Source organism: Pteropus medius, unplaced genomic scaffold, assembly GCF_902729225.1.
Source record: "Pteropus medius unplaced genomic scaffold, Ma_sr-lr_union100, whole genome shotgun sequence".
NCBI classification, from domain to species: Eukaryota; Metazoa; Chordata; class Mammalia; order Chiroptera; family Pteropodidae; genus Pteropus; species Pteropus medius.
The window spans coordinates 15,109,546-15,134,460 of record NW_024354503.1 but is presented as its reverse complement, the minus strand read 5'-3'; the positions used below and the strand labels follow the sequence as shown (position 1 = coordinate 15,134,460).

At 52.1% G+C, this 24,915-nt stretch overlaps 2 protein-coding genes across 12 annotated transcripts; one reads left to right on the top strand and one right to left on the bottom strand.

The window, feature by feature from the left end:
• Positions 1-1,208: 1,208 nt before the first annotated feature.
• ABCC10 (ATP binding cassette subfamily C member 10) lies at positions 1,209-20,173 on the top strand. Of its 8 annotated transcripts, none has more exons than XM_039854173.1 (22): positions 1,209-1,364; positions 1,640-1,811; positions 3,750-4,968; positions 6,389-6,616; positions 7,225-7,381; positions 7,612-7,721; positions 9,392-9,471; positions 10,100-10,271; positions 11,434-11,532; positions 11,951-12,140; positions 12,831-12,905; positions 13,051-13,251; positions 13,656-13,809; positions 13,999-14,188; positions 15,731-16,074; positions 16,399-16,568; positions 17,070-17,230; positions 17,555-17,808; positions 18,792-18,937; positions 19,025-19,122; positions 19,359-19,471; positions 19,751-20,173. In XM_039854173.1, exons 2-22 carry the CDS (start codon positions 1,651-1,653, stop codon positions 19,902-19,904), a joined length of 4,476 nt encoding a protein of 1,491 aa, XP_039710107.1. In that variant the 5' UTR covers positions 1,209-1,364; positions 1,640-1,650; the 3' UTR covers positions 19,905-20,173. The 8 variants fall into 8 exon arrangements, 4 of the variants coding, with proteins under 4 accessions (XP_039710107.1, XP_039710109.1, XP_039710108.1 ...); XM_039854175.1 differs by having other exon boundaries at positions 19,025-19,127; XR_005651053.1 differs by lacking the exon at positions 19,751-20,173 and having other exon boundaries at positions 19,012-19,122.
• On the bottom strand, positions 20,106-24,915 carry DLK2 (delta like non-canonical Notch ligand 2). 4 transcript variants are annotated; one of them, XM_039854177.1, is made up of 6 exons: positions 24,904-24,915; positions 23,719-23,849; positions 23,381-23,444; positions 22,293-22,423; positions 21,689-21,833; positions 20,106-21,003 (listed from the first exon to the last, which is right to left on the bottom strand). In XM_039854177.1, the coding sequence occupies exons 2-6, from the start codon at positions 23,792-23,794 to the stop codon at positions 20,268-20,270; spliced, it is 1,152 nt and encodes a 383-aa protein (XP_039710111.1). In that variant the 5' UTR covers positions 23,795-23,849; positions 24,904-24,915; the 3' UTR covers positions 20,106-20,267. The 4 variants fall into 4 exon arrangements, with proteins under 4 accessions (XP_039710111.1, XP_039710114.1, XP_039710112.1 ...); XM_039854180.1 differs by lacking the exon at positions 24,904-24,915 and adding an exon at positions 24,342-24,469; XM_039854178.1 differs by lacking the exons at positions 23,719-23,849; positions 24,904-24,915 and adding an exon at positions 24,342-24,466.

Below are 24,915 nucleotides of genomic sequence, written 5' to 3'. Positions count from 1 at the left end.
CAGTCTCTGAATATAGCTTGTTTTAACATTTAGTTCTCTTGCCTCCTCCCTACATTAAGATGATGTATTTGTCTACAGTGGCTAATGTAAACTTCCAAATAGTTGTTCATTTGTAAATAGCTCTGTGGTATTGTTTAACTGTCTCCCGTATTTCTTGTAAGTATTTAATTATATACTCGACTAGACTCAAATGAAATTTTTTGGCAAGAATATTTTATTTTTCATGAGGCACACACATCTGGTGTCTCTTTTTGTAGGGTAGCAGCCATTGATGGTCATTGCCTAAAGGATCTATTTATTACTAGGGATTGTGAAATGCAAACCTACATTTAATTTGTAAAAATAACATTAATTTCCAGTGTTAGAGATACCAGGCTTCTTTTTGAGATGCGATGGAATAATCATAGCTATCTGTTGAGCTACTTTTCTTTGAGCTCTGTAGATACTTGTGTGAGGTAGATACCAACATCATGCCCAATAAACAGATAATACAACTGAGAAGCAGAAGCATCTCGCCCAAGATCACACTGCTGAAAACCGGTAGGCTCAGTATTCCATTTCAGGTCATTTAACAATAAAGCTCATATCCTTCCTATTGCTTCTCTCAAAGATTTACTATTGTAGGACTATTCTAAGCAAAGCACTTGCTCTATGCACTTTATTGAACTCTCTTAAGATTACCTTAGTATTGGTATTATTGCCCATTTTGTACAGATAAACTGAGGTTTAAAGAGGTCAGGAAACTTCCCAGAGGCCATGCAGCCTTAGAGTAAGAAAGAAATGGTTTAAATGTCCCTAAGTGGCATTTTTCTTCCCTGTAGCAGGCAAGTTTGGCTTCCCAGCTCTGTAAACTTTAAGAATTAGAACAATGCATGTACTCGCTAGGAAACAGTAGACAGATGGGAGCGAGTACTGCACGTGAGAATGTATGAATGATGTTGCACTAGAGCTCAGTTCCCATGTAAGTAAGACCGCAGACGTTGCAGCAGAGTGCAGTTCACATTCGGAAACAAGGGTGCCACTGCAGTAGCACGCCTCGGTAAAGAGGCCATCCGAAGCCGAGAGCGGTGAGCATGCGCGCAAAAGTTCTGCGACTAGGAGGGTGAACCGCGCCTGAGAAGTCATCCTTCCTTTAGGGGGAGCCAGACTAGCGTGTCCAGCGCCCCAACCCGCAGCAGGCTCTTCTGCCTCCACCAGAGCCTGGGCTCTCTGGATCCGGTGGAAAGCCGTTCTTCAAGTTACAAGTTCCGGATCTCTAGGGGGAGGGGCACGTGGGAGGGAGAAATGCAGAGACCACGTAACTGACCAGCCCAGAAGTCCGCCAGCACCAGGCAGCCAAACCACCTCCCTTTCTAACCTTTGAGGTAACCCGAAAATGGGCGGGGTCTTGCTTTGGGGCGGAAACAAGGAGGTGTCCCGGGACGAGGGCGGGATTGGTGGCCCGGAGACCCGGCTGGGGCGCGTTGTCAAGGCCAGCTGTCAGCTGAGGCGCTCTAACACCACCCCTGCTGCCTGGCCAGCTCTCCCAGTCACGCAGCCTCCATGCGCCGGCTTCCTGCCTGATCTTCGCCCTTGAGGACGCGGATTTCCCCGTTTCTGGAGAGAACCTTCCCTCCTTCAACCCTCGGCTTCCCTGCAGGTGAAGCCTCCATGGAGCGGCTCCTGGCCCAGCTGTGCGGCACCAGCACGTTGCAGCCGCTCCCGGTGTGGGAGGAGGACACCACTGGCCACTGCTTCACCCAGCTGGTGCTCAGCGCCTTGCCCCACGCGCTCCTCTCCGTGCTCAGTGCCTGCCACTGGGGCACCCTTAGGTGGGTTGAGACGGAGTGCAAGACATCTGTCCATGTGTACCTCACCCGAAACCCACATCTGTGCAGCACTATAATTAGAATAGTGAGAGAGGTCTCTGGAGTAGGGCAAAAGTAGGATAAAATCTGGGCGTTACCACTTTACATCAGTGTGGCTGTCTGGGAGCAAGTTACCTATCTTCTCTGAGCTTCATAGCATTGTTCGGAAGTTTAAACCAGATAATGTATTTAAGCGTATTGCACAGTGCCTGGCACATTTCTAAAGACCCAGTGTGTAGCAGAAATCATCACTTTTGTAGATTTTCAGATACCTAAACACAACTGTCATGAATTGAAGGCAGAATTGAGTGAACAATATTTTTAGCCGAAAAGGATAACTTGGGTTGAAGTTGTAGGACCAGTTTCATACCACTTCCATCTGTGAAACCTTGATGTTCCTAGGCTAAGGAAAACATCTGTACTCAGCTGGAGAGAAGGCAGGAGGTAGAATAAAAAAAAGAGCAAAATCAAAACTTTTAATTCTACATGAGTTTGAAGCTCTAAGGTGGGGGTGCTAAAATCACCTTGGTTTTGTGCTTAGTTCCTGTATGGCTAGATATGGCTAAAGTTAGTCTTGCTCTGGTTCTGACAAGGCAAGAGGGAAGTGTTTTGGGGAGTTCCTAGTCTGATGGATGGAATATATCCCTATCCAGGATGAATTAGGGGGCTGATGAATCCTTTTCTTGGGTGGGAGAAGATTTGGATCTGCTCAGGCTGTGAAGAATCCTGTTTTATCTCTTATGCAGAAATGAGACAAAAGAAAAAAGAGGGTTAGTCAGGACATCTACACAGCCTACTCAGAGGAGTATCTATTAAAAATTGACATAATCTTTTAGGAACTCACAGTCTAACGGGAAGGCAAGAGAGACCATCACGTCAATAGAAATTATGTTTATCTCAGTTCACTTATCAGACTTTAGTGCAATGTTGAAAAGGGTTAGAGATCCTAAATCCCAGACAGGAAAGGACCTCAGAGGGCTTTAGGTCTAGAGTCTTCACTGCTCATTGTGCTGATGAAGAAAACAAGGTGCATAGAGAGGAAGAGATTTGCCCAAGGTCATGAGACTGGTGAGCCCAATGGTCTTTCTTCTGTCTACACATCTTAGGAAATAGAATTATTAAAGGTTGACTTTTATTCCAATATAAATTCCTCATATAACTGATCAGCTGGACTTTGTAAAGGAAACCTAAGGCATTTAACCAACAAAGGGAATAAGATTCAGTCCTTCTTTTAAGACATTCTAACAGTTACTGCTGCAGGCGTGTTTTCCTATACTTGATTTTTAGTGCAGACAGATCACCTTTTTGTTTAAGAACATGTTTGGCATGCCAAGAAGACAGACAAAACTGGAAAGAGGATTTTCTTCAGCTAGAAGAGTTAGAAGAATGATCCACATCCCATTCTACAACCATTGGAGAGACACAGAGTAGAATATTCTGAGGTGTCATAAAATTTAGGCTATAGTAGCAGACTGTAGAAGGTGTATGTAAGTCAAGTTTTTATTCATCTAATAGTGCTTCAGGTGAATTTAAGGGTTGTTTTAGGTAGATACTTTTGTGAAAATGAATACTCATCCTGTAATGGTTATCAATATGAAAATGTAGGATTTTTTTTTTCTAATTAGAGCTTTCATGTTTGGTACAACCTTAATTTAAAACTGTTAATCTTTGTGGCGAAAGAATGATCAGAAATGGTGTGGATAGATTAGAAAGTGGATTAAGTTAATCCAGGAAGACTTCCTAGGAGAAAAGGCCCTACATTTCAAGGTAAAGTGGGCTAGAAGTAAGGTATATAGGGCAGGAAGTTAATTCCCTCTAGGAAAGTGAGCTAGGAAAGAGGTGCGTCTGGGCCCTGAGTCAGTCATAATATGCTTCCTTTTCTCTTTTCCCTCTTGTCCCCAGGAGTCCAGATTACAACCTACCTTGCAGTATTGGCTGGCGCCTTCGACTCACAGCCTCCTTCTTGCTCTCCATCTTTCCACTGCTAGACCTCCTTCCAGTTGCTTTGCCACCAGGAGCAGGCCCAGGGCCCATAGGGCTAGAGGTGTTGGCAGGGGGCGTGGCAGCTGTGGCCTGGATCAGTCACACCCTAGCCTTGTGGGTGTTGGCTCACTCACCTTATGGCCACTCCCGGGGGCCCTTGGCCTTGGCTCTGGCTGCCTTCCTGCCAGCCCCAGCCCTAGTGCTGACCCTACTATGGCACTGCCAGCGAGGCACACTTCTGCCCCCACTTCTTCCAGGGCCCCTCTCCCGCCTCTGCCTTCTTATCATGCAGCTGGCTGCACTCTTGGTCTATGGACTGGGCTGGGCGGTCCCTGGGGAGCCTCAGGAACCCTGGGCCCAGGAGCCTCTCCTATCCGAGGGACAGGAACCTGAGGTAGCTGAAGATGGGGAGAGTTGGCTGTCACGCTTTTCCTATGCCTGGCTGACACCCTTGCTGGCCCGTGGGGCCCGTGGAGAACTCAGGCAGCCCCAGGACATTTGCCACCTCCCCCACAGGCTGCACCCAGCCTACCTGGCGTGTGTCATTAAGGCACATTGGCAGGAGGGGACCCAGCTGTGGAGGGTCCTGTATGGGGCCTTTGGGCAGTGCTACCTGGCACTTGGACTGCTGAAGCTGGTGGGGACCATGCTGGGATTCTCTGGGCCCCTACTGCTGTCTCTACTGGTGGGCTTCCTGGAGGAGGGGCAAGAGCCACTAAGCAATGGTCTGCTGTATGCATTGGGTCTAGCTGGAGGGGCTGTGCTGGGCGCTGTACTGCAGAATCAGTATGGGTATGAGGTACGGAAGGTGACACTTCAGGCACGGGGGGCTGTGCTTAACATCCTGTATCAAAAGGCTTTACAGCTGGGGCCCACACGCCCTCCTGCTGGGGAGGCCCTGAACCTACTAGGCACTGATTCTGAGCGGTTGCTTAACTTTGCTGGGAGCTTCCATGAGGCCTGGGGTCTGCCCCTGCAGCTGGCCATCACCCTCTACCTGCTGCACCAGCAAGTGGGTGTGGCCTTTGTTGGTGGTCTGATCTTGGCACTGCTGCTGGTACCTGTCAACAAAGTGATTGCCACCCGCATCATGGCCAGCAACCAGGAGATGCTACAGTACAAGGATGCACGGGTTAAGGTGAGGGACTACTTGAAATCCCCCAGCAATCCGGAGACCCCACCCAGCATTCTGGCACCTAGGTCTTCCTATGTACAGTGCCTGAGGGAGTAAGTATGATCTAAAAGTTAAAAATCTCAGACTGGAGAAAGATGTCGGTTCATGACCCAACTCTACCACTTACTATTTAATCTCCAACAAGTCACTTCTTTGGGCTTCCATTTTCTCATCTGTAAAATGAGGATGATAGCTTGCCTCATAGGGTTGCTCGAGGATTGAATGAGATCATGCTTGCCAATCACAAGTAAATGTGGCCCATTAGTAATATTAAATAAATTACTAATATTTTACTTAATATATTACTTAAATTACTTAATATAGTAATATTAAGTAAACCCTAAGTAAATGTGGCCCATTAGTAATATTATAGTATTAGCTCATGCAGCAACCCTAGGAGGTAGGAAGTAACCTATCTGGGACCAAATGAGTTTTTAGTGATAGGGCCAGGACCCAAGTCTCCCACCTCTTCATCAAGGGCACAGGTCATCGCATAGCTGCATGTGGAGAGGCCTGGGGGAACCCCAGCTACCTGTTAGGGGTGAGCTGTGGGGAAGGGAGTAGGTCACTCTCCTGCCTGGGCCTGCCCTAGGTGTTGAGCATCTGACTGAGTTAGTTCTGGGTTAACCAGTGATTGTGGGTACCTTACAGAGGGGATGGCAGGAGTGGGGGTCCATACAGCATAGTTGTTAACATCTTACTGGAAGAGTTCAGAGTGCTAATGTGGTACAGGGTGTCCCTGATAGCTGGTTATGGCATGAGGCCTTTTCCTCTACCCATGACAACTACAGACTAGGTCTCTGGGGCCATCCACAGATGGCTCCCAATGCCTCCCTGGCATGCAGGCTGTTGGGATCCAAGGAGTTTCTTTGGCCCTTGCCCATCTTGCCTGGGCCTTTTGGCCTCTCTGTACCCGGGCTGTGGCTCCTATACCTGTATAGTCTTATGGGAATAGTTCCCATACCACCCAAGCTATGTGCCAGACTGGTAACCAGTCCCTGAATCCCATATCTTCTGGCTTTGGAAGGTAGTCCTTAGTCCCTCATCTAATGGAAGGAGTGCTTTTGCCCCAGTGTGGTAACCCTCTGCACTTTATACTACTTCATCTCTAGGAAGATGAGGGGATCCAGCTCTGAACTGCCTCCAGCTGGAACATGTGGAGGAGAAGTAAAAGACTGGGAGGGAAGCAAGCCAGGACTGAAAGGGTTTGAGGGCAGGACTTCAGATAGAGCTGAGATGAGGAAGAAAACCAGGGCTAAGGAAATACAGAGTGCCTGGGGACTCAGTACTCGACATCCTCTGTCAGGAGCCGGGGAAAGACTGGTCAGAGAAGTCACATGAGCAGCGTCTCCACTTCACACTGCTCTCTTGTCTCCATCCTTAGCTCATGACAGAGCTGCTGAGTGGCATTCGGGTCATCAAGTTCTTCGGGTGGGAGCAGGCACTGGGAGCCCGAGTAGAGGCCTGCCGGGCTCGAGAGCTGGGGCGACTCTGGGTCATCAAATACCTGGATGCAGCCTGTGTGTACCTGTGGGCTGCCCTGCCAGTTATCATCTCCATCGTCATCTTCATCACCTATGTCCTCATGGGGCACCAGCTCACTGCCACCAAGGTGAGGACTGGGGTAGGGGTAGGGGATGGCAGTAGGGAAGCATAGGAAGGAGGGAGCAGTAAGATGACTACACTGGAGTGGAAAGGTGGGCTCAGGCCTGTGGTGCTAGCTGAGAAGGAGGGAGGAGGATCCCCGGCTACCTTATCTTTTCCCAAACAAGGGGAAATTCTCTGACGGGACATTTTTCTGGGACCTTGGATATGTCACCCTTCCCTCTGAAGGAATTCCTTTTTTCCCACTTTTCCTTTCTTTCCAACTTCTAGTCAGGTCCAAGCTCCATCTTAGGTCCCCTAATTCTCATTCTAATAGCCTTTGGGGGGAAAAAAATCCATGATCCAAGGGCTGGTTCTAGCCAGGGTCAGATGATGTTGCTACTTAGAAATTATGAGAAGGCATGAAAGTGAGCTAGGTGCAACCTGGATCCTTAGAGGAACATCCGGAATTTCTGTGATTCTTAAGAGTGGCTATCTTTGCCACCTCTAATCCAGGGATTATTCAGTCAACCCCTCAGTTCTTCTACTGCCTTGTTCTTCCCAGTCCACAAAGCCACCCATAGAGTAGGTCTTTAGATGCTTTAACCCCCTGTCCCCGCCTTTCACCCTACTTAGGTGTTCACGGCCCTGGCACTGGTACGCATGCTTATTCTTCCCCTCAACAACTTCCCTTGGGTGATCAATGGCCTCCTGGAGGCCAAAGTGTCCTTGGACCGGATCCAGCGTTTCCTCGATCTTCCCAACCAGAACCCCAAGGCCTACTACAGCCAAGGTAATGGGAAGCTAGAGGGCAAAACGTGGCACAGGGTGAGGAGGGAACTGTAGTCCCCTGGGCTCTGTATGGATGCTACCAGGAGCCAGAGGCATAAGAATCCATTTCCTGGGGGAGGATGCTCAGACTAAGGCAGATATGGGACAGGTAAGCCAATGACATGCCCCTGGTTTACCATCCCCAAGCAGGTGGTTGATTAGGCCAAGCTGAATGGCTTCTTCCCTGTTCAGATCCCCCCACAGAGCCATCTACAGTATTGGAGCTGCATGAAGCCCTGTTCTCTTGGGACCCAGTTGGAACCAGCCAGGAGACCTTCATTAGTCATCTTGAAGTGAAGAAGGTTCGTTGGTCAGACAACCTAGGAGAGTCCCCAGCCTAATAAGGAAGATGGGGACTCAGTGACAGATAAACAAGTTTGGAACCAATCATAGCTAGGTGGCCCTGTAGCTCTAATTACTGAGGGAAGGACTGGAGTGGTTTTGGTGAGCTGGCTCTAATCAGGGAAGAGATGAATCCTCATCTCCGAATGTCATTCCTCCATACACAGCTTTTAGAGAGTAGTCACATCTTTCTCTGGTCTTCAGACAGCTTATACCCACCAGTCCAGACTGACAAGTTTATTTGTCTCCTGGATCCTCCATGTCCCCTACAAGCTTCTGAGTTCTGAACAGACCCCAAAGTTTACCCAGCATCTACCCGAGGCTGGGGACTAGGGGAGAGGCCCAACAGCCTCTTCTTAGAAGGATTTTGCAAATGGGGTAGATAATCCTCTATCTTGGTGAAAGAACTCACACCCTGTGACTCACACCATGGCATACATCCTCAAAGAAGCACTTGAAAGAACATTCCTAGCAGGACAGCGACCTCTGTTTACCCCAGTCCTGAGTTTTCACTCTCCCCTGACCCCTGTCCAACCCTTTGCCCCATAGCTCAACCCAGCATTCTCTCCACTGGTGCCTGAACTGCCTCCACGTTTGGCTCACATTTCTGGCTTGGGCTGTATGTTTTGTTTATCCTTTTAGGCAAGACAAGGCTGGAATTTTTCAAAGGAATTTTACTAATGTGTCAGGGCTTTTTTTTATTTTATTTTTTTTTTTTTATGTCGTAGAAACCCAGTGGAGAGAGCTTACACAAACAAGAATGTATAATAGGGATATAGAGATGAATTGCAGAATCCAAAAACAAGCATATGGCCCAGTCTCAGCAGCAGCCCAGAACCAGGTCTCAACTTGCAGAGCTCTCTCCTGTCCACTTTGCTCTCCGTATTTGCCTTGTTTTTTCTCTGTGTGAACCCACTCTCCATTGAGCAGAAGGTGTGACTGCAGAGAGCCCTCCCACTTACTGGCTGCAGCCAGAAAGAGGGAGCGTCCCCAGGGAAGGGCTCAGATTTGTTTGGTGCCCACTTGTAGATGGGTTAACCCTGGCTGGCCGGGTGGGAGCATCACAGACAGTTTCTAAGAGCCCCTCCTGTTTCTAGAGAAGGAATTTTTTTTTTTCTTTTTGTACAGGGAGATAGCTCCATGAATGTATGTTACAACTAAGAAATGAATAGAACACAGAAAATGTTAAACTGCAAATCACAGAAATGGGCACTTCTGAAAGCACTGTTTTTTTTCTTGAGATATCCGAAGTCTAGCCACAGGTAGACTTAGCCAGCTCAGTATACAGGCCCCAAAGCATGGAGTCCTTTCCTTGAAATTTCTTGGGCAGTTTTCCTCCCATTCTCTGGCATGCTGCTCCTCTCCAGAGGCCCTTCACATAAGCAGTGAAACTGATAGCTCCTCCTATCAGTTCACATAAGCAGTGAAACTGATAGCTCCTCCTATCAGTTTTATTCTCTAATGGAGAATAAAACACCCTACTTTTCTAAGTCCAGCACCGCTCAGTCTGTGCAGTAGTAAATTATTTCCTTACAGACAAACCGAGTCCTAAAGAGAAGCCTCTGTGGGATGATTGGCAGCCCAGGGCCTCAGGAGGGAGATCTGACACCTACTTGTGTGACTTTTGCAGGGTGTCCTGGTCGGCATCGTGGGGAAGGTGGGCTGCGGGAAGAGCTCGCTGCTGGCTGCCATTGCTGGGGAGCTCCACAGGTAAGCAACCTCCAGTGCCCGCACCCTTGGCTCTGTCCTTCATCAAACACCTAGCTCCTGCTATGTGGTGGACACCTTTTTTAGGGTCCAGAGGTGTCAAGATGAAGAAGACCTTGTCCATTTCTTGGGAGAGTTTTCAATTTGGAAAGGTGAAGACAGTCAAGAAAGTGAGTTATAATCATCATACCAGAGTGTTATAAATTCTATAATAGTGAGTGAAGAAATAAATGGAAACATCCGGCATCAGCTAATCTTTGAGAAAATGTAGTTGTGCAGCAAAGGGATCCAGAGAGTTGCTGAGGTGTGAAGGGGGCCTTCTTATTTTACGGTGAGAATGCATGAGTGCAGAGTGATGGCCACACTCTCTTCTGAGCTTCTGAACACAGCTAGATACAGTAGCTGCTTGGCTGCAGCCAAAGAGCAGTTTCTTCCCTTCCCAGTCTGGAATGAGCCTACAGCCTCATTTAGGACCACTCCACCTCAGTGGCTGCCAATCCCGAGAGCCATGTAACACGAAGACAGCAGTGTAGAAGACAGCAGTCTGGAAAGGCTTCCGGGAGGTAGGGGCTGGGCGTGGAGGGACTCAGTCTGGATCTAGCCCCCATGCTGCTGGCCTGGCTCTCTGCAGGCTGCGTGGACGGGTGGCAGTATGGGGGCTGTCCAAAGGCTTTGGCCTAGCCACCCAGGAACCCTGGATCCAGTTTGCCACCATCCGAGACAACATTCTCTTTGGGAAGACATTTGATGCCCAGCTGTACAAGGAAGTACTAGAGGCCTGCGCCCTCAATGACGACCTCAGTGTGAGTGCCTATCCCTGAAACCTCTTGGCCACTATCAGAGACTTGCTACTCTGGGAAGGGCTTGCTTCCACTCAGGCATCATTTACCTAGGACTAGCTGTCAGGCTTTGATCCTCCCAGAGTGTCTAGCTGCTCGGTTCCCTGTTCTGCATAGCACCCAGAGTTGTGGTGGGGACTGGATATTCCACACACAAGCTGGAGGAACCCTGAGGCATCTGGGACTAGGGGAGGGTTCCATAGGTCTGGAACCCTTAGCTCTCCGTAGGTCTGGCTAGTTGTTCTGATTCAAGAGGCCCTCCCCCACCTCCCACTAGGAAGACTTGAGTCAAGATTACTCTAGAGAAGCCTGGCGACCCCATTAGATCCCTCATAGCCAAAGTACTAAATTTAGGGGGGTGAGATTACAGATTTCTCCTATGACTTCCCCACCCAGCCCCCATGTCCTTTGCAGTACTGTCGTCACCACTACCCTATCTAGGTAAATATGGCACTTCCCTGGCAAGGAGGACCTTTGACTTTTACCATTGGGCATCCTATGTCCATTTATCATTTGTTTCTACATCAAGCATTTCTCAAATGTCTTCCGGGTACTGGGAACTGTTCTAGGCACTAAGAATAGTGATGAATAGCAAAGCTTTTCTCTCAAGGGAATTAGCCATCTGGTGGACCACTGGTGTTTATTCTGGTATGGGGACCCCCTAGCTAAGGAAATCACTCCTAAGGCCGCAGGAAGGCTCAGGGTACATTCCTTCTCGATAAATCTATAGAAGCTTTCACTTCGAATTTCCCCATCATCATCCTTGCTTTTTAAAGAGGCAGGTTATCTATGTTCATGTCCTGTCCCTTACTACCTGTGGAACAACCTTGGGCAAGGTAGTGACTCTGTCTGAGCTTAGATCTCATCTGTGAAAAGGAAATAATACCATCTTCATAAGTTGTCAGGATCAGATGTGATGATGCCTGTGAAGTGCTAAGCAAATAGTAAGTGTTCAATAAATGCCAGTTGTTATTGGAATTATGGATCATCCCCTCTGGCTTGCTCACCCAAAATTCAAGTCCAGTCTTTTCAAGCTTGCTGGCTCTCTTCCCTACAAAGGGGTAGGAAATGGGATAGAAGGTATTGGGAAGCTCGTTGACCAATACTGGGGGACCTGTCCCATCAGATCCTTCCTGATGGAGACCAGACAGAGGTGGGGGAGAAGGGTGTGACCCTCAGCGGGGGACAGCGGGCCCGGATTGCCCTTGCTCGTGCTGTCTACCAGGTAAGTTAAAGGTGGGGGAGTCTAGAGCCTTGGGAGCTTTGCCGAGAGGATTGGGATGGGGATATTCTCATCAGCATCCAGTTTTCCCCCTCCCCCTTCATGCTCCTGAGGTATTGGTCTCTCGGCTATCCCACCAACCTTTTGCAGATTCAAGGCAGAATTAAAAGCCCTTTAAAAAGCATTATGTGGCTTGAGGCACTGGGACCCAGCAAGGCTGAGTACTGGCTCTGGAGCACTAGTCTTGCTTGACTGGAGGGAAGTCCACTCTTAGGTACCACCTCCTCTACCACTGTAGGAGTAGCACCCAGAGTTCTGAACTGTCTACTCTGACTGCCTCGAGATCACATCCGAGGAGAGGTCTGGGTTCTGGCCAGAGGACCTGAGACTTGGTGCCAGTGATGTCCCCACCTCTCCCTAGGAAAAGGAGCTCTATCTCCTTGATGACCCTCTGGCGGCTGTGGATGCAGATGTGGCCAACCACTTGCTGCATAGGTGCATCCTGGGAACACTGAGCCACACCACACGGCTGCTCTGCACCCACCGCACTGAGTACCTGGAGAAGGCTGACTTGGTGTTGCTGATGGAAGCTGGGTGCCTCGTCCAGGCTGGTAATGTGGGCCCCTAGGGCAGGAGCACAGCCAAGTGAGAGAGCCATATACCCAGATGTGACAGGGGCTGGGAGACAGATGGATTGTTAAGTGCAGACTCTGCCAGCGCCTCCATGTGTGGCCTGAGCCTTTGGTCTAATGGGAGCTCCTGTCCTGCCTTCACAAAACCGGCGTGAGGTGAAATGCCAGTGGATTTGGGACTTGGGCCTAATGACTGAGTGCTTTGGGAACTTAGAGGCCCAGGATCTCTGAGAACAGTTTGATATCCTTGGAGAAGAGAAAGCAGTCAGTTTTAGAATAGTCTTTATTTTAAAAAAACAACTGAAGGATTATAATCCAGAAGGACATGACCATCTGCAAGTTCACTGGGAGAGAAATAAGAGGAGATGAGGCTCCACCAGAGAATTAGGAATTTTGTGAGGCATGAGGAAAAAGCTTGGCGGTAATGAGAGGTGACTCTGGACAGAGTGCTTGCAGGTGGCTGTGACTGTCCTGGGGGGAACATTTCTGCCTGTGCCAACAGAACCAGAGACACAGAGGAATGGTCTTGCTTCGAGTCTGGGGATCCAGGGAGGAGGCCCTGCCAGGGTGGGTCAGGGAGGCGGTCCAAAGAGAATAGGGGGTGGATTGGCACACATCCTGGTGTATTTCCAGATTAGCCTCCTTCTAATCTCCCCCGCTACCTTCCAGGGCCTCCCTCTGAGATCCTGCCATTGGTACGAGCTGTCCCCAAAGTCTGGGCTGATGGACAAGAATCTGACTCAGGTATGGTCCAGGTAGGGCCCAAGAGGAAGGGGTTTGCCTTTCACTGCCACACTGTTTTCTACAGAGCTCGCCTGCCCCTCTGAAACACTGAGATTTTTAACTGTCATCCTGCCAACTCAATCGCCTCTGACCTTGATCCTCCCAGCCACAGCCCAGTCAGGAAAACAAAGAAACCCAGAGAAAACAAAGGAGAGAGTAGAGGCAGAGGAGAGCACATCTGGCCGCCTATTGCAGGAAGAAAGCAAGAAGGAGGGTGCCGTGGCCTTCCACGTGTATCGAGCATACTGGAAGGCCATGGGCCAGGGTCTGGCCCTAGCCATCCTCTTCTCTCTGCTCCTCATGCAAGGTAGGAGTAAACCCTGAAGTCCCTTATCCCACCCACTGCCCTATCTTCTAAGTCCCCACCATATCCACCACCTTGTACTAATCCTTACAAAGCCCAGAGACTCACCATACATACGTGACAGCTGGGACAAGAGGCCCCTAATTCTGAGAGAGTCCAAGAGGCCAAATAGATGCACTCTGTGGCCATCTTCTGATCTGCCCCATTCTGCAAATTTGAGATCAAGCTCTCCCCAGAGTTGAAGGGTGATGGGCCCGGGAAAGACGTGCACACCAGGAAGGATATTGGACAGTTGCAAGGTGGGGAGGACCAGCAGGGTAAAGAAGGGTAAAACTGGAGGCAAGGGCAGAGGAACAGAAAAAAGGAGGTCTCTCTCTCTCAACTTTTTCCTTCCCATCTCCACCCAGCCACAAGGAACGCTGCTGATTGGTGGCTCTCCCACTGGATCTCTCAGCTGAAAAAAGCCAAGAATAGTTCCCAGGAGGCGCTAGCCCCCACCACCCTGGACTCTGCTGGGCTCCTCTCTGCCCAGCTGCTTCTCTTCTCCCCCGGAAGCATCTAGTGAGTGACTGGGGCTGGGAGCAGGCCTGGTGCTCTCAGAGTGGTTGCTGGGCAGGGAGTGAGAGCTGTGGGGGACTGTGTTCCCAGGGCTGTGTCTCTGGAGGTTGGGGTGAGGTGGCATGGAGGAAGGGAAGGGACCCCCGACTGGCCCTACTTTTGGTTACCCACAGCCCCCTCCCCACCACCCAGCACCTCAGTGTTTCCGCTGCCCAAAGCTGCCCCCAATGGCTCCTCAGACATCCGTTTCTACCTCACCGTGTATGCGACCATTGCTGGTGTCAACTCCCTCTGCACCCTTCTCCGGGCAGTGCTCTTTGCAGCGGGCACCCTCCAAGCAGCCGCCACCCTGCATCGCCGCCTGCTGTGTCGAGTTCTCACGGTGAGGGGATGGGAGAATGGGTGGCATGGGGGAGCCCTCTCAATACCTGGGCTCCATCAGGGACCCCATCCTACCGCCTAGATGAGTGCAGCAGTTGACAACCTGAGACCTGGAAAGGCCAAGAGCAGAGGCTCCCTGGGTTCAAACCCAGTTACTTAAGCCTATAGCTTTCTCATCTGTAACTTGGAGGGAAGAGAATTTTCCTCAGAGTCACTTTCATTTTTGGACTTCAAGTGCAAAGGGCTGAGTTAACCACCCCTTAGTGTATGCGAGGCCCCTCTTTTGTTTTACTTATTTATCCATCCCCTTGTATCTGTATATCCTGTCTCCATTTCCCTCCTTTCCTTGATAAACAACCATTCTAAGTATGTTTAATATGGATCTTTTTGTTTTGTTTTGTTTTGTTTTTGTAAAATGTCTGTGTTTTGTGTACACACATTTTTATAAATGACATTCCGTTTCTTATAATGTTTAGGACTGTTTCTAAGATCCATCCTTGTTGCTGTGTATACTTCTTTTCTAGTCTGTTGCTTACTCCATAGACTTATGCGGATAAACTTAATTAGTACATGGAAAGTGCTTAGGATGGTGCCTGGCACATACTAAGTGTCCAGTTAGCAATTATTATTAATGTTGTTGTCATTGTTACAAAGCCCTTTCTTGTCCGTTATCTTATTTGGGCCTCATAATAATCCCGTGAGGTAGGTACTGTTACCCCTGGAAAATGAGACTCTGATTGTGTAAGTGACCTGGACAAAGCTAGTTCCATGGAGATCCAGGCTGCTATGCACGTCTTTCCATTGACTATCAGGGAGCAGCTGCCTACGCTTCTTTCTCTCCTCCAGGAGTCAAGGAGGGGACATCTACAGGCTGTCAAGGAATTAATTTCTCATAAGCTGGCATTAGGAAGTACTTCAAAAAGTCCTTTTAAGTCTCCTGCCTTAAGATAGGACTGTTCCCCAAGTAAAGGCAGAGAGTTGGACAGGGAAGATGCAGAAAGGGAAAGGAGGCTGTCTTTGAAACTGTACCTCGCAATAGTAGTCCAAATAGCTAGCAGTCACTGAGCACATACTCCATGCCAGGCAGACTGCTAAGCACCTGACTGCTATATATATGGCCTTTAATCCTAACAGTCCTGTGAGGTATGATTCCCTTACTATCTCCATTTTGAAGTGGGGAACCGAGTCGCTTAAATCTCACTCACTGGCCTGAAGTCCACATTTTCTGGAGAGATATTAGCTCCCTGCCCTCGAGAGGGTCATAGGCATGTCTAGTACAGAGGTAGAGGAATGGCCAGCATGGCCTCTCATGATCACTACTGACCAGAGGGAGAGAGAGAGTCTCTATCTTTCACACTCTGAGATATTCTTCCTCCAAGCCCCGCCTGCCCCTCCTCTCTGCCCCCAAATTCTGGGGACACTTTAGTCCCTTCCTGTTCTCTACCTTGGGCCTTCCTCCCCACTCTGTCTCCCCCTAGGGTTGCCCCCAACCCCTTTTCTGCCAAACCCTGTCCTTGCCCAACCACACCCCCCCTTCTCTCAGGCACCAGTGACTTTCTTCAGCTCCACGCCCATGGGCCGGATCCTAAACCGCTTCTCTTCTGACGTGGCCTGTACTGATGACAGCCTTCCCTTCATACTCAACATCCTCCTAGCCAATGCAGCAGGCCTGCTGGGCCTCCTGGCTGTGCTGGCCTCTGGCCTGCCCTGGCTGCTGCTGCTGCTGCCACCTTTGAGTATCATCTACTACCGTGTGCAGCGCTACTACAGGGCCTCCTCAAGGGAGCTGCGGCGCCTAGGTAGCCTCACCCTGTCTCCACTCTACACCCACCTGGCCGACACCTTGGCTGGCCTCCCCGTGCTCCGGGCTGCTGGGGCCACTGACAGGTGTGTGGACTCTGTCTCTCTCAACCAGAGCCTAGGGAGAGGGGAGAAGAGGGACCTCTGAGAAGAAAGGCATGCTGGGGAGGGGGGTTTTAGGTTTCCTGAGAAAGCAAGGGTGGGTGAGGGCACTAGGGGAAAGAGGAAAGAAAAAAGGGATAGTGAGGCAGAGCAGACCCCTATGAAGGAACACATTGGCCTCTTGGTACCCTGACGTGAGGCCTGTGGGTGTGTAGATCAGCTCTGAGAAGGAGGTATTCTATGCGGAAGGAGTCTGGGTGGGTCAGTGCAACAGTAGGATGGCCTTGTTTTCCTCCTGGCCTCCCCCAGGTTTGAAGAGGAGAACCAGAGACTCCTGGAGCTAAACCAGAGGTGCCAGTTTGCTTCCAGTGCTACCATGCAGTGGCTGGACATTCGGCTACAGCTCATGGGGGCTGCAGTGGTCAGTGCCATCGCAGGCATTGCCCTGGTGCAGCACCAGCAGGGCCTCGCTAACCCAGGTACCACCCCAGGACCCCTTACTCTTACCTCAGAAGCATGTGATTCCCACCCCCTACCCAAGACCTCTCCCTGCACTGTACCCTAAACATTTCACCTCCCACCCAGGTTCTCTATGAGGAAGTATTGTAATTCTCCTACCACCCTCACCCCCATTTAGAGTTGGAGGGAAACTGAGTCTCAAGGACTGACTTGCCCAAGGGTTGGTGGATCTGGGACTAGAATGAGTCTTCAGATCTCGCCCCTTCCCTGCTCAACCCCATCCCCAGCACTCTTCCAGGTCTACCTGTCATCCCTCATAGCCTCTCCAGGCCCACTCCATTGCTTTACATCTAGCCTTTTGTGGTTCTGGTCTGGTGCTGGCATCTTCCTGCTTCTCCGCTGGCCTCCTTTAAATGCCCATGGTCCACATAGCTTGGGATTCTCCCATTCTGCCTCACTTCTCCCCATACACATCCCAATGTCCAAGCCTCCCCTAGTGGCTGGTGTTCCTCTCCCCCTAGGACTGGTGGGCCTGTCACTGTCCTACGCCCTGTCCCTGACGGGCCTGCTCTCAGGCCTGGTGAGCAGCTTCACGCAGACGGAGGCCATGCTGGTGAGCGTGGAGCGGCTGGAAGAGTACTCCTGTGACCTGCCCCAGGAGCCCCAAGGCCAGCAGTCGCAGGTAGGCCTGCATCCCCGCCCCAGGCCTGGGTGCTGGAATCCTGTAGGACCCCCTGATGGCCCTAGTCTCTCTCCAAGTTCCTTTCCTTTCACTCCTCGCCATTTTTCTCAGCTCCTCTAACGTTCTCACATGTTCTCCCCATTCTTCACTGTGCCCCTCATCTTTGTGTCCATTTTCCCTGCCTCTCCTTCATTTGCCCTCCTTTCCCCATGCCATCCATTTCTCATTATCCCCCTCCTTCTACTCTCCAACCTTCCCTTCTCCCCGCTGTGTCTCCCCCATCTTACCCATCTCCCTCCATCTCCCACCCATGAATCCCACCAGCTAGGCACTGGCTGGCTGACGCAGGGGAGCATTGAGTTCCAGGATGTGGTGTTGGTGTACCGGCCAGGGCTGCCAAATGCCCTGGATGGGGTGACCTTCCGCGTGCAGCCTGGAGAAAAGTTGGGCATCGTGGGCCGCACAGGCTCCGGCAAGTCTTCCCTGTTGTTGGTGCTCTTCCGGCTCCTGGAGCCCAGTTCGGGGCAAGTGCTGCTGGATGGAGTGGACACCAGCCAACTGGAGCTGTCTGAACTCAGGTCTGGGGGAGGGAGAAGAGGGGACCCAGACTACTGGCACTTAGAGGAAGGCCCAGCCAGGAAGACTTTACATGAACTCAGGACAGCCAGGGCTGATTATAAGTGAAATGGAAGACAGGACAAGCAGGTGAGGATAGCGAGCTCCTAGTGCTCAGGTCTAGGGGCACAGCTATGGTCTCAAAGCCTTCGGTCTGACCCAAGTCCACCTTTCCAGCTTCATCTTTCTTGTACTTCCCAGCATACACCCTGCACTCTAGAGCCCCAGTCACTGCATCCTGAATCAGAACCTCCCTGGTGCTGCGCCTGAGATACTCATCCCCTTAGCCTCAGGCTCGGCACGTGGTGCTCAGGACAGCTTGAGACCTGGGCCAGTTGCCCCTGGCACAAGCGGCCACATCTGGGGCTGAACTTCTCCCCCGACCACCCCCCCAGGTTAGCCTGGTATCATTTTTGCTGAGTTCCATGACATGGAAAAGGAAGGGAAGCTCTGTTCTAAAGCCCATTACTGATCCTAGGCCCTGGCTCCGCCCTTCTTGTATTCTCTATGACCTGTGGTGGCCTTACGTTTTAGTTCCACCATATGGCTCCTCAGGACCCAATTCCTGGCCCTCCAACCTTGAAGCATCCCCTGCCTATCCATACTCCGCTCATTCCTTGCCACTACTGCTGTCCCAGTGATTGCTGGAGTCAGTGTCACACAGCCCACCCTTGCTCTCTGTATTTTGTGCCTCAGTGAGGGGTAAACTCCTTAAGGATGGAGTCTAGGCCTTTTGTTTCTCTGGTATTCCCCAGAGCACCAGCACTGTTCTAGGAACATGGCTTGCTAACTGGGGAGCAGAGTGAGGGTTAGTTATGTTCAGGTTAGTTATGTCTCCCCAAACTTTCCTGGCTTTGCTAGACTTAGAGCTAAAATCTGTGCTAGGAGCAGAAGTGGCCACATCTCCAGCCTAGACCCCATGTCCTGTCCCCTCCTTGTTCCCCAGATCCCAGTTGGCTATCATCCCCCAGGAGCCCTTTTTGTTCAGTGGAACCATTCGGGAAAACCTGGACCCCCGGGGCCTGTTTGAGGATAGGGCTCTCTGGCAGGTCCTGGAGCAATGCCACCTGAGCGAGGTGATCATCTCCATGGGTGAGTGTACTAGGCTCTACCCTGCAGGGTGGAAGAGGAGGGAGCAGAGAGAGGCCTGGGACCTGGGGGTGAAGATGTGCCTTGCAGGTGGTCTGGATGGTGAGCTAGGCGAGGGCGGCCGGAGCTTATCGCTGGGACAGAGGCAGCTGCTGTGTCTGGCCAGGGCGCTCCTCACAGATGCCAAGGTAAGGTGAGAAGAAGAGACATTAGACAGGGCCAGGAAGAAGGCAGGGGCATGTTAGGGGTGAAGAAGTGGGCTGGGGAGAGGTCTCAGGGGACCTAGTTTTCCTTTTAGAGCTGGAGATGGGGAGCTGTGGGCTGGACTGGGCCAGGCCAGCCAGGAGGTGGAAGCTAGTGCTTAGCAGGAGCCAAGGCTAACCCTCTTCTCCCTCTTTCTTCCCACCCCCTCCACATGTTCCAGATCCTTTGTATTGACGAGGCCACAGCAAGCGTGGACCAGAAGACAGACCAACTGCTCCAGCAGACCATCTGTAAACGCTTTGCCAACAAGACAGTGCTGATCATTGCCCACAGGTGTGCAAGTATCCAGCATGAGACTCTAATCAGGGCCTTCGGTGTCAGGGCTCCCATGGGTCAGGGCCCTAACAGTTCCAACCCCCCGTGAACCTCAGTTCCTCATTCTCATAGCACATTGTCTTAGAGAACCTGCCGCCCCCAGCCCCAAGCATAGAGCCACGGATAAAGCCTGCAGGCACACCTGTGCAGTCCAGGGCAGGAGAGGAGAGAATGCGGGTCAGCTTTCTGCTTTAAGGCGCTGTCCCTCATTCCCACTGACCACCTGCTCTCACACAGGCTCAACACCATCCTGAACTCGGATCGAGTGCTGGTACTGCAAGCTGGGAGGGTCGTGGAACTGGACTCCCCTGCCACCTTGCGCAACCAGCCCCACTCGCTATTCCAGCAGCTGCTGCAGAGCAGCCAGCAAGGAGCCCACTCCTCCCCCTGAGGGCCCTCCAGGGTCTGCTGGGTGGCTGCAGAGCTGGCTGCTTGTTTACATTCTTTTCCATGACCCTACCTCAGCCCGTGCTTCCCCAGAGGGGAAAAGGCACCCTGGGTTCCTCTTTGGGAACCACTCTTAAGGCAGAGTTCCAAGGTTTCCCCAGAACATCTGTGACTCCAGGAAAGTTTCTCTGGCAAAGAAGCCCACTTACACTTTCATAATTTTATTGGATAAAATTCCCATCTTACATTCTGTGTATTAAAAAAATAATATTTCTGGTGTGAGGCTGCTTAGGGGTGGCAATAAAAGACTACTCTAGTCTAAGGGGCAAAGGAGGTAAAGGAGGGGGCAGGAAAGCCCCCACTTCCATCACAGTGCTGTGGTCTTTCTAGGCTCAGGGGGCAGGTCAGGTGGTAAGGTGAGCCCTGAAGGCAGCATGCTAACCTGACACTCCTGGTCCTGGCGTGCTGGGACATAGTGTGGTGCAGGGTAGCAACAGGGTCCAGGGGGACAGATACCACGGCGCCAGGCCCGCAGGGTCAACAATACCGTGGACAGGACCAGGGCGGCAGTGATGGCCCCAAAAACCACCATAGCCACCAAGCTAGACTCACCTAGCCCGGCCTCTTGCCTCCGCACCACCTCCTTCACTGAGATGCGCAGCAGACCAGCCCCCGCACTGTGGGGGACAGGCCCTGTGGCTGGTACCACCACAGCCGACGTGAGCCCCAGGGGGATGTCTGCTGTGGTGGTGGGTTCTGGGACAGGTAAGACTAGCTCACAAGTCTTGCCGCCATAGCCACTGGGGCAGAGACAGTCGAAGTCATGGACACGGTCCCGACAGCGGGCCCCTCTCTGGCATGGGCGGCTGGCACAGTCATCCAGGTTGATGGTGCAGAAGCGTCCAGCAAAGCCCTCAGGGCAGAGGCAGGAGAAGCGATTTATGCCGTCCAGGCATGTGGCACCGTTAGCACAAGGCCGCATCAGACAGTCGTCTACATTCACCTCACAGCGGGCTCCCACAAAGCCCGCCAAGCAGCGGCATGTGAAGTTGAGGGCAAAGCCCTGGTCATCCTGGCACAGCCCACCATTCCGGCATGGGGAGCTGGGTTGGAGGTGGGAGAGGGCATTGATACTGAATCATACCTGTAGGGTAGCCCAGGTCAGCATCCTGACCACTGCCACCCCATCCCCCTTCCAGCTATCACCTTGAGCTCACTTTCGGAGCCTCAAATGCCTCATTTTAAAACTGGGAACATAAGGAGTACCCAGCATCCTAAATTGTGAGGGTTAAGTGAGATAATCCAATGTCATGCAGTTAGCTTGGGGCCTGGCCCAAAGGGCAGGTAAGTATACTATTACCCTGTCAGGCTCTCAGGCCTGGGGCAGGAATGAGGACAAGTCCAACCCTGCTGCCCATTTCCTCATGCACACCATGAAGCATAAGGCTGCTGTTTGGAACATCCTTAGGGACTGCGTGCAGCTTCAGAGAATGAGGGGAGTCCTAGGTCCTCAACTTCCCCACACCCACCCCTCTCTGCTCCACAGCCAGAGCAGTCACATGTTGATCTGTAGATTTTTGTTGAAGAAATAGTTCAGGTGGTATAAAAAAGCTGAGAAACCCTGAACTTGAGACACTTTGGCAGGCTGGAGTTTTGTCCTTTGTTGCCCCCATGTGGGTCTTCTGACCCTCAGCCCTAATACTTTACCGCCACCACCCTCAACAGTCCTGCCTCCTCCCTTCACCACGTCATCTAACCTCAAACTCACTCCAAGGGGCCAGCACTCACCCTGCCTGCTCACAGGGTCCCCTCTTGCGCTCGCAGTCCCGCCCATGGAAGCCTGGTAGGCACACACAGTGGTACTTGCCACCCCCATCATACACGCACTGGCCTCCATTCTGGCAGGGGGACTGTGTGGTACAGATGTACTCATCTGGAAAGGAGACAGGGAAGGCTCTGAGACAGCCCCTTACATCTGGCATCCAGACCTGCCCAGGCCCCACCCAAGGTTCTGTGGGTGTAGCTCATACTGCAAAGCCAGGCTGGTATTGTGTAGTGGGAGAAAACAACACTGAATTTGGAGTCAGGAGGCTCCTATCACTGGCAATGTCAGTCTGTTTCAGAGTGAATTTGGGCAAGTTATATCTTGTCAATGGGTCTCAGTTTCTTCTTATGTAAAATGAGTACTGTTTTTGGCAGCTGCCTTGGCTACCTCTTGGGGTTATGTTGAGGGCCAATGCAGACAGCAGATAGGTATAAAGTCTAAAATGATGAAATACCATGTATTTGAGGGTTTGAGCTGGACACAACAGGTACTCAATAAATATGGATGGATGTTTTCCCAAGACACAGCGGTTCCCCAGACTAACAGCTTCCCGCTTTACTCTCATACCTTTGTCACAGAACTTGCCAGCCCAGCCACTGTGACAGATGCACTGCCAGGGCTGGTGGCAGGAACCGTGCTGGCAGCCGGGCATCCTCACACAGCGCTCACAGTGCAGCCCCTCCCAGCCTGGGTCACACCTGATGGGGAGAAGTGCAGGGTCAGGGCTCTGGGTAGGGCAATGTGAGGAAATGGAGGCAGCAAAATCAAAGCTTTTAGAAAACAAGAGGACATATGACAGTCCCTAAGGGGAAGCAGGCCTATCCCAGATAGGTGTGGTCCGTGCAAGATCATAGGCCACATATATGGAATCAGACCATCAGACATCAACATTCAAGTCCTAGTTCTACACTTTGTCTAATCTTTATGAGCCATAGTTTTATCATCTATTAATTGGAGATACATCTGGCAGGGATGTCTGTAAATGCCCCCGATATCACTCTTGTCTGAGGAGCTCAGAAGCATTTTTTTAAAAAGAGCAACTTTGAAGGGTCATCAGAACTATCTTCCCACCCTGATTCCAGGGCAAAGGCCTAACCTATTTTTTAAAAACCCTCCAAGGATGAAGAGTCCGAAACACCCCCAGCCCCTCCAGCAGCTTCCCATCAGCTCCTTTCCTTATGTCCATCCAGACATATTTTCCTCCTGCTACAGAATTTCCCCAACCCCCACTCCAGTCAATTACTCAGATTCATCGGGAAAGATCCTCTTTCTTAAGTGCTTCTCTCTAGCAACGCTGCAGCCTTTCTTTCCAGGCTGAACAATTCTCTTTATATCGTTCCTATATTTCTCCCTTTCATCAAGACTCTCAATTTCCAAATGCTCTCAAGCTTCAAGTCTTTCTCCTGGTATCTTGAGGAGGAATATTTCAGAATTTCTGGATCAGATTTGGGAGAGTAGAGGAAAAAAAGGCAAGGCAAAAGGGTCTGCAGGTTGGGACAGGCTGGCCAATCTGCCCCTATGCTGTGAGGGGATGGGGAGTGAACGGTAGGGTTTCAAGCCCCTGGATACCCTGCCCTGGGGCTTGGCCTGGTTGTGGTATGAAGGGCTGAGAAATGGGGAGCAAAGAGTTTAAGAGCACGTGCTAGGAGAGGTACCTGCAGGAACCATCAGGTGCACAGCAGCCATGGGCCAGGTCACAGTGGGAGCTGCAGTCATCAGCTGCAAGAGATTGATGTGGGAGCGGTGACCCTGGGGTCCGGGTTGGGCTCCCTGAGATGTGGGGCTCTGGAGAGGATACAGGGTCTCAGTAATTGGATGGGCTCAGCTCTGGGCCAGGGCAGGACGTCTAGTTCCAAAGGGATGACTTGGGTCCCACCAACCCCATGGGTCCGAGTGGCTGCAGTGCCGTCTCTGGCCGGCAGAGGTCAACGTGCAAGCGAGGGACCGCCCTCTCAGGAGAGGGCCGCGCGACTTGAGCCCGGGGTGCGCTCACCTCGGGCAGGCTGAACGGATGCCCCCAGAATGCACAATAGGCACAAGAGATGTAGGCAGCGGCAGCTGCTGGGCATGGTCAGCGCCGGCCCCAGGAGGAACGGATGGATGGATGGCCGGACGTGCGGACACCTGTGGGATGGCACAGGCTGGGAGGAGGTCGGACGCGAAGATAGCGGCACGGATTCCAGTTCCGAGTGACAGAAGCAGAGAGGGAGAGGGGCGTGCAGACAGAGGGGGTAGGGACAGCGGGAGGGCGGAGGTGGGGAAGCATTGGGCCAGCAAGGGTACTGGGGAATAGGATCCAGGAGCTGGCTCTGTACCAAGAAGGCGAAGGATGGGCAGCGCGGAGCGAGGTCAGGGCGCAGGAAGGGCCGGGGCGGGGAACGCAGCAGAACCGAGTCGTCGCGGGGATGGGGACAGCGCCGAGGGTTGGTCTCGAGCACGGAGGGGTGACAGGGGCTGGTTCCTGGCAGCAAAGTCTCCGATCCCATCCCCGACTCCAACCAGGACTTTCTCCCACGTCCCCTTCCCATCTCGACCGCGTATGGTTCGGCCGCGGCGCCAGGCCTGGGGTCCCCGAGCGCCGCTCGCCCTGCGCGCCCCTGCCCTCGTGGTCCTCACCTCGGGCTGGGAGGCGGCGCGCCGGGATCCGACGGGCTCTGCAGCGGGGCCAAGCCGGAGCACGGGGCCACCCCTAGCGGGCCGCAGGGCCGGGCACCCAGGCGGCTGCCATGCGAGCCCAGAGCTCGGCAAACTGGGGCTCAAGTCGACCCTGAGCGGCGGCGGCGGCGGCGGTGGCGGCTCCTCCCGCGCGCTCACGCCGCCTGCCAGGGGCGGTGTGCGCCAGCGGAGCCCGCCTCCCCCCTCCCCACCCTGGGCTTCTGTCGGCCCGCCCCCAACCCGCCCGCGTCCACCGCCCACCGGCTAGACGCACACAGCGCACATCTCGCGGCGACGCTCGCCCCTTGCTCCACAGCCTCGCTTTCCCCTGGGCCCCCACCTTCCGCTATCACCCAACCTCTCTGAACCTTGCTTTCTTCATCAAAAGGAGGATATTATGGAAGTCTAAATGGGAGCAGACTGTAAAGTGCTGGCTGGATGTGCGCAGCCCTATTATTCTCTCATCTCTCATCCCTTCTTTGCTGACCTGCGCCCCTCTCCCCTCCCCCACCTTTGCTCTCACCAGTCCGCTCCC

What these genes read in the sequence shown, in the direction of transcription:
- ABCC10 (XM_039854173.1), top strand. Translation starts at nt 1,651, where the DNA reads ATGGAGCGGCTCCTGGCCCAGCTGTGCGGCACCAGCACGTTGCAGCCG. An exon ending in CAAGGCCTACTACAGCCAAG is followed by an intron (nt 7,382 to 7,611) that starts GTAATGGGAAGC and finishes TTCCCTGTTCAG; the next exon opens with ATCCCCCCACAGAGCCATCT. An exon ending in CGAGGTGATCATCTCCATGG is followed by an intron (nt 18,938 to 19,024) that starts GTGAGTGTACTA and finishes TGTGCCTTGCAG; the next exon opens with GTGGTCTGGATGGTGAGCTA.
- DLK2 (XM_039854177.1), bottom strand. Translation starts at nt 23,794, where the DNA reads ATGCCCAGCAGCTGCCGCTGCCTACATCTCTTGTGCCTATTGTGCATT. An exon ending in TGGCAAGTTCTGTGACAAAG is followed by an intron (nt 21,834 to 22,292) that starts GTATGAGAGTAA and finishes TCTCCTTTCCAG; the next exon opens with ATGAGTACATCTGTACCACA. An exon ending in GGACCCTGTGAGCAGGCAGG is followed by an intron (nt 21,004 to 21,688) that starts GTGAGTGCTGGC and finishes CCTCCAACCCAG; the next exon opens with CTCCCCATGCCGGAATGGTG.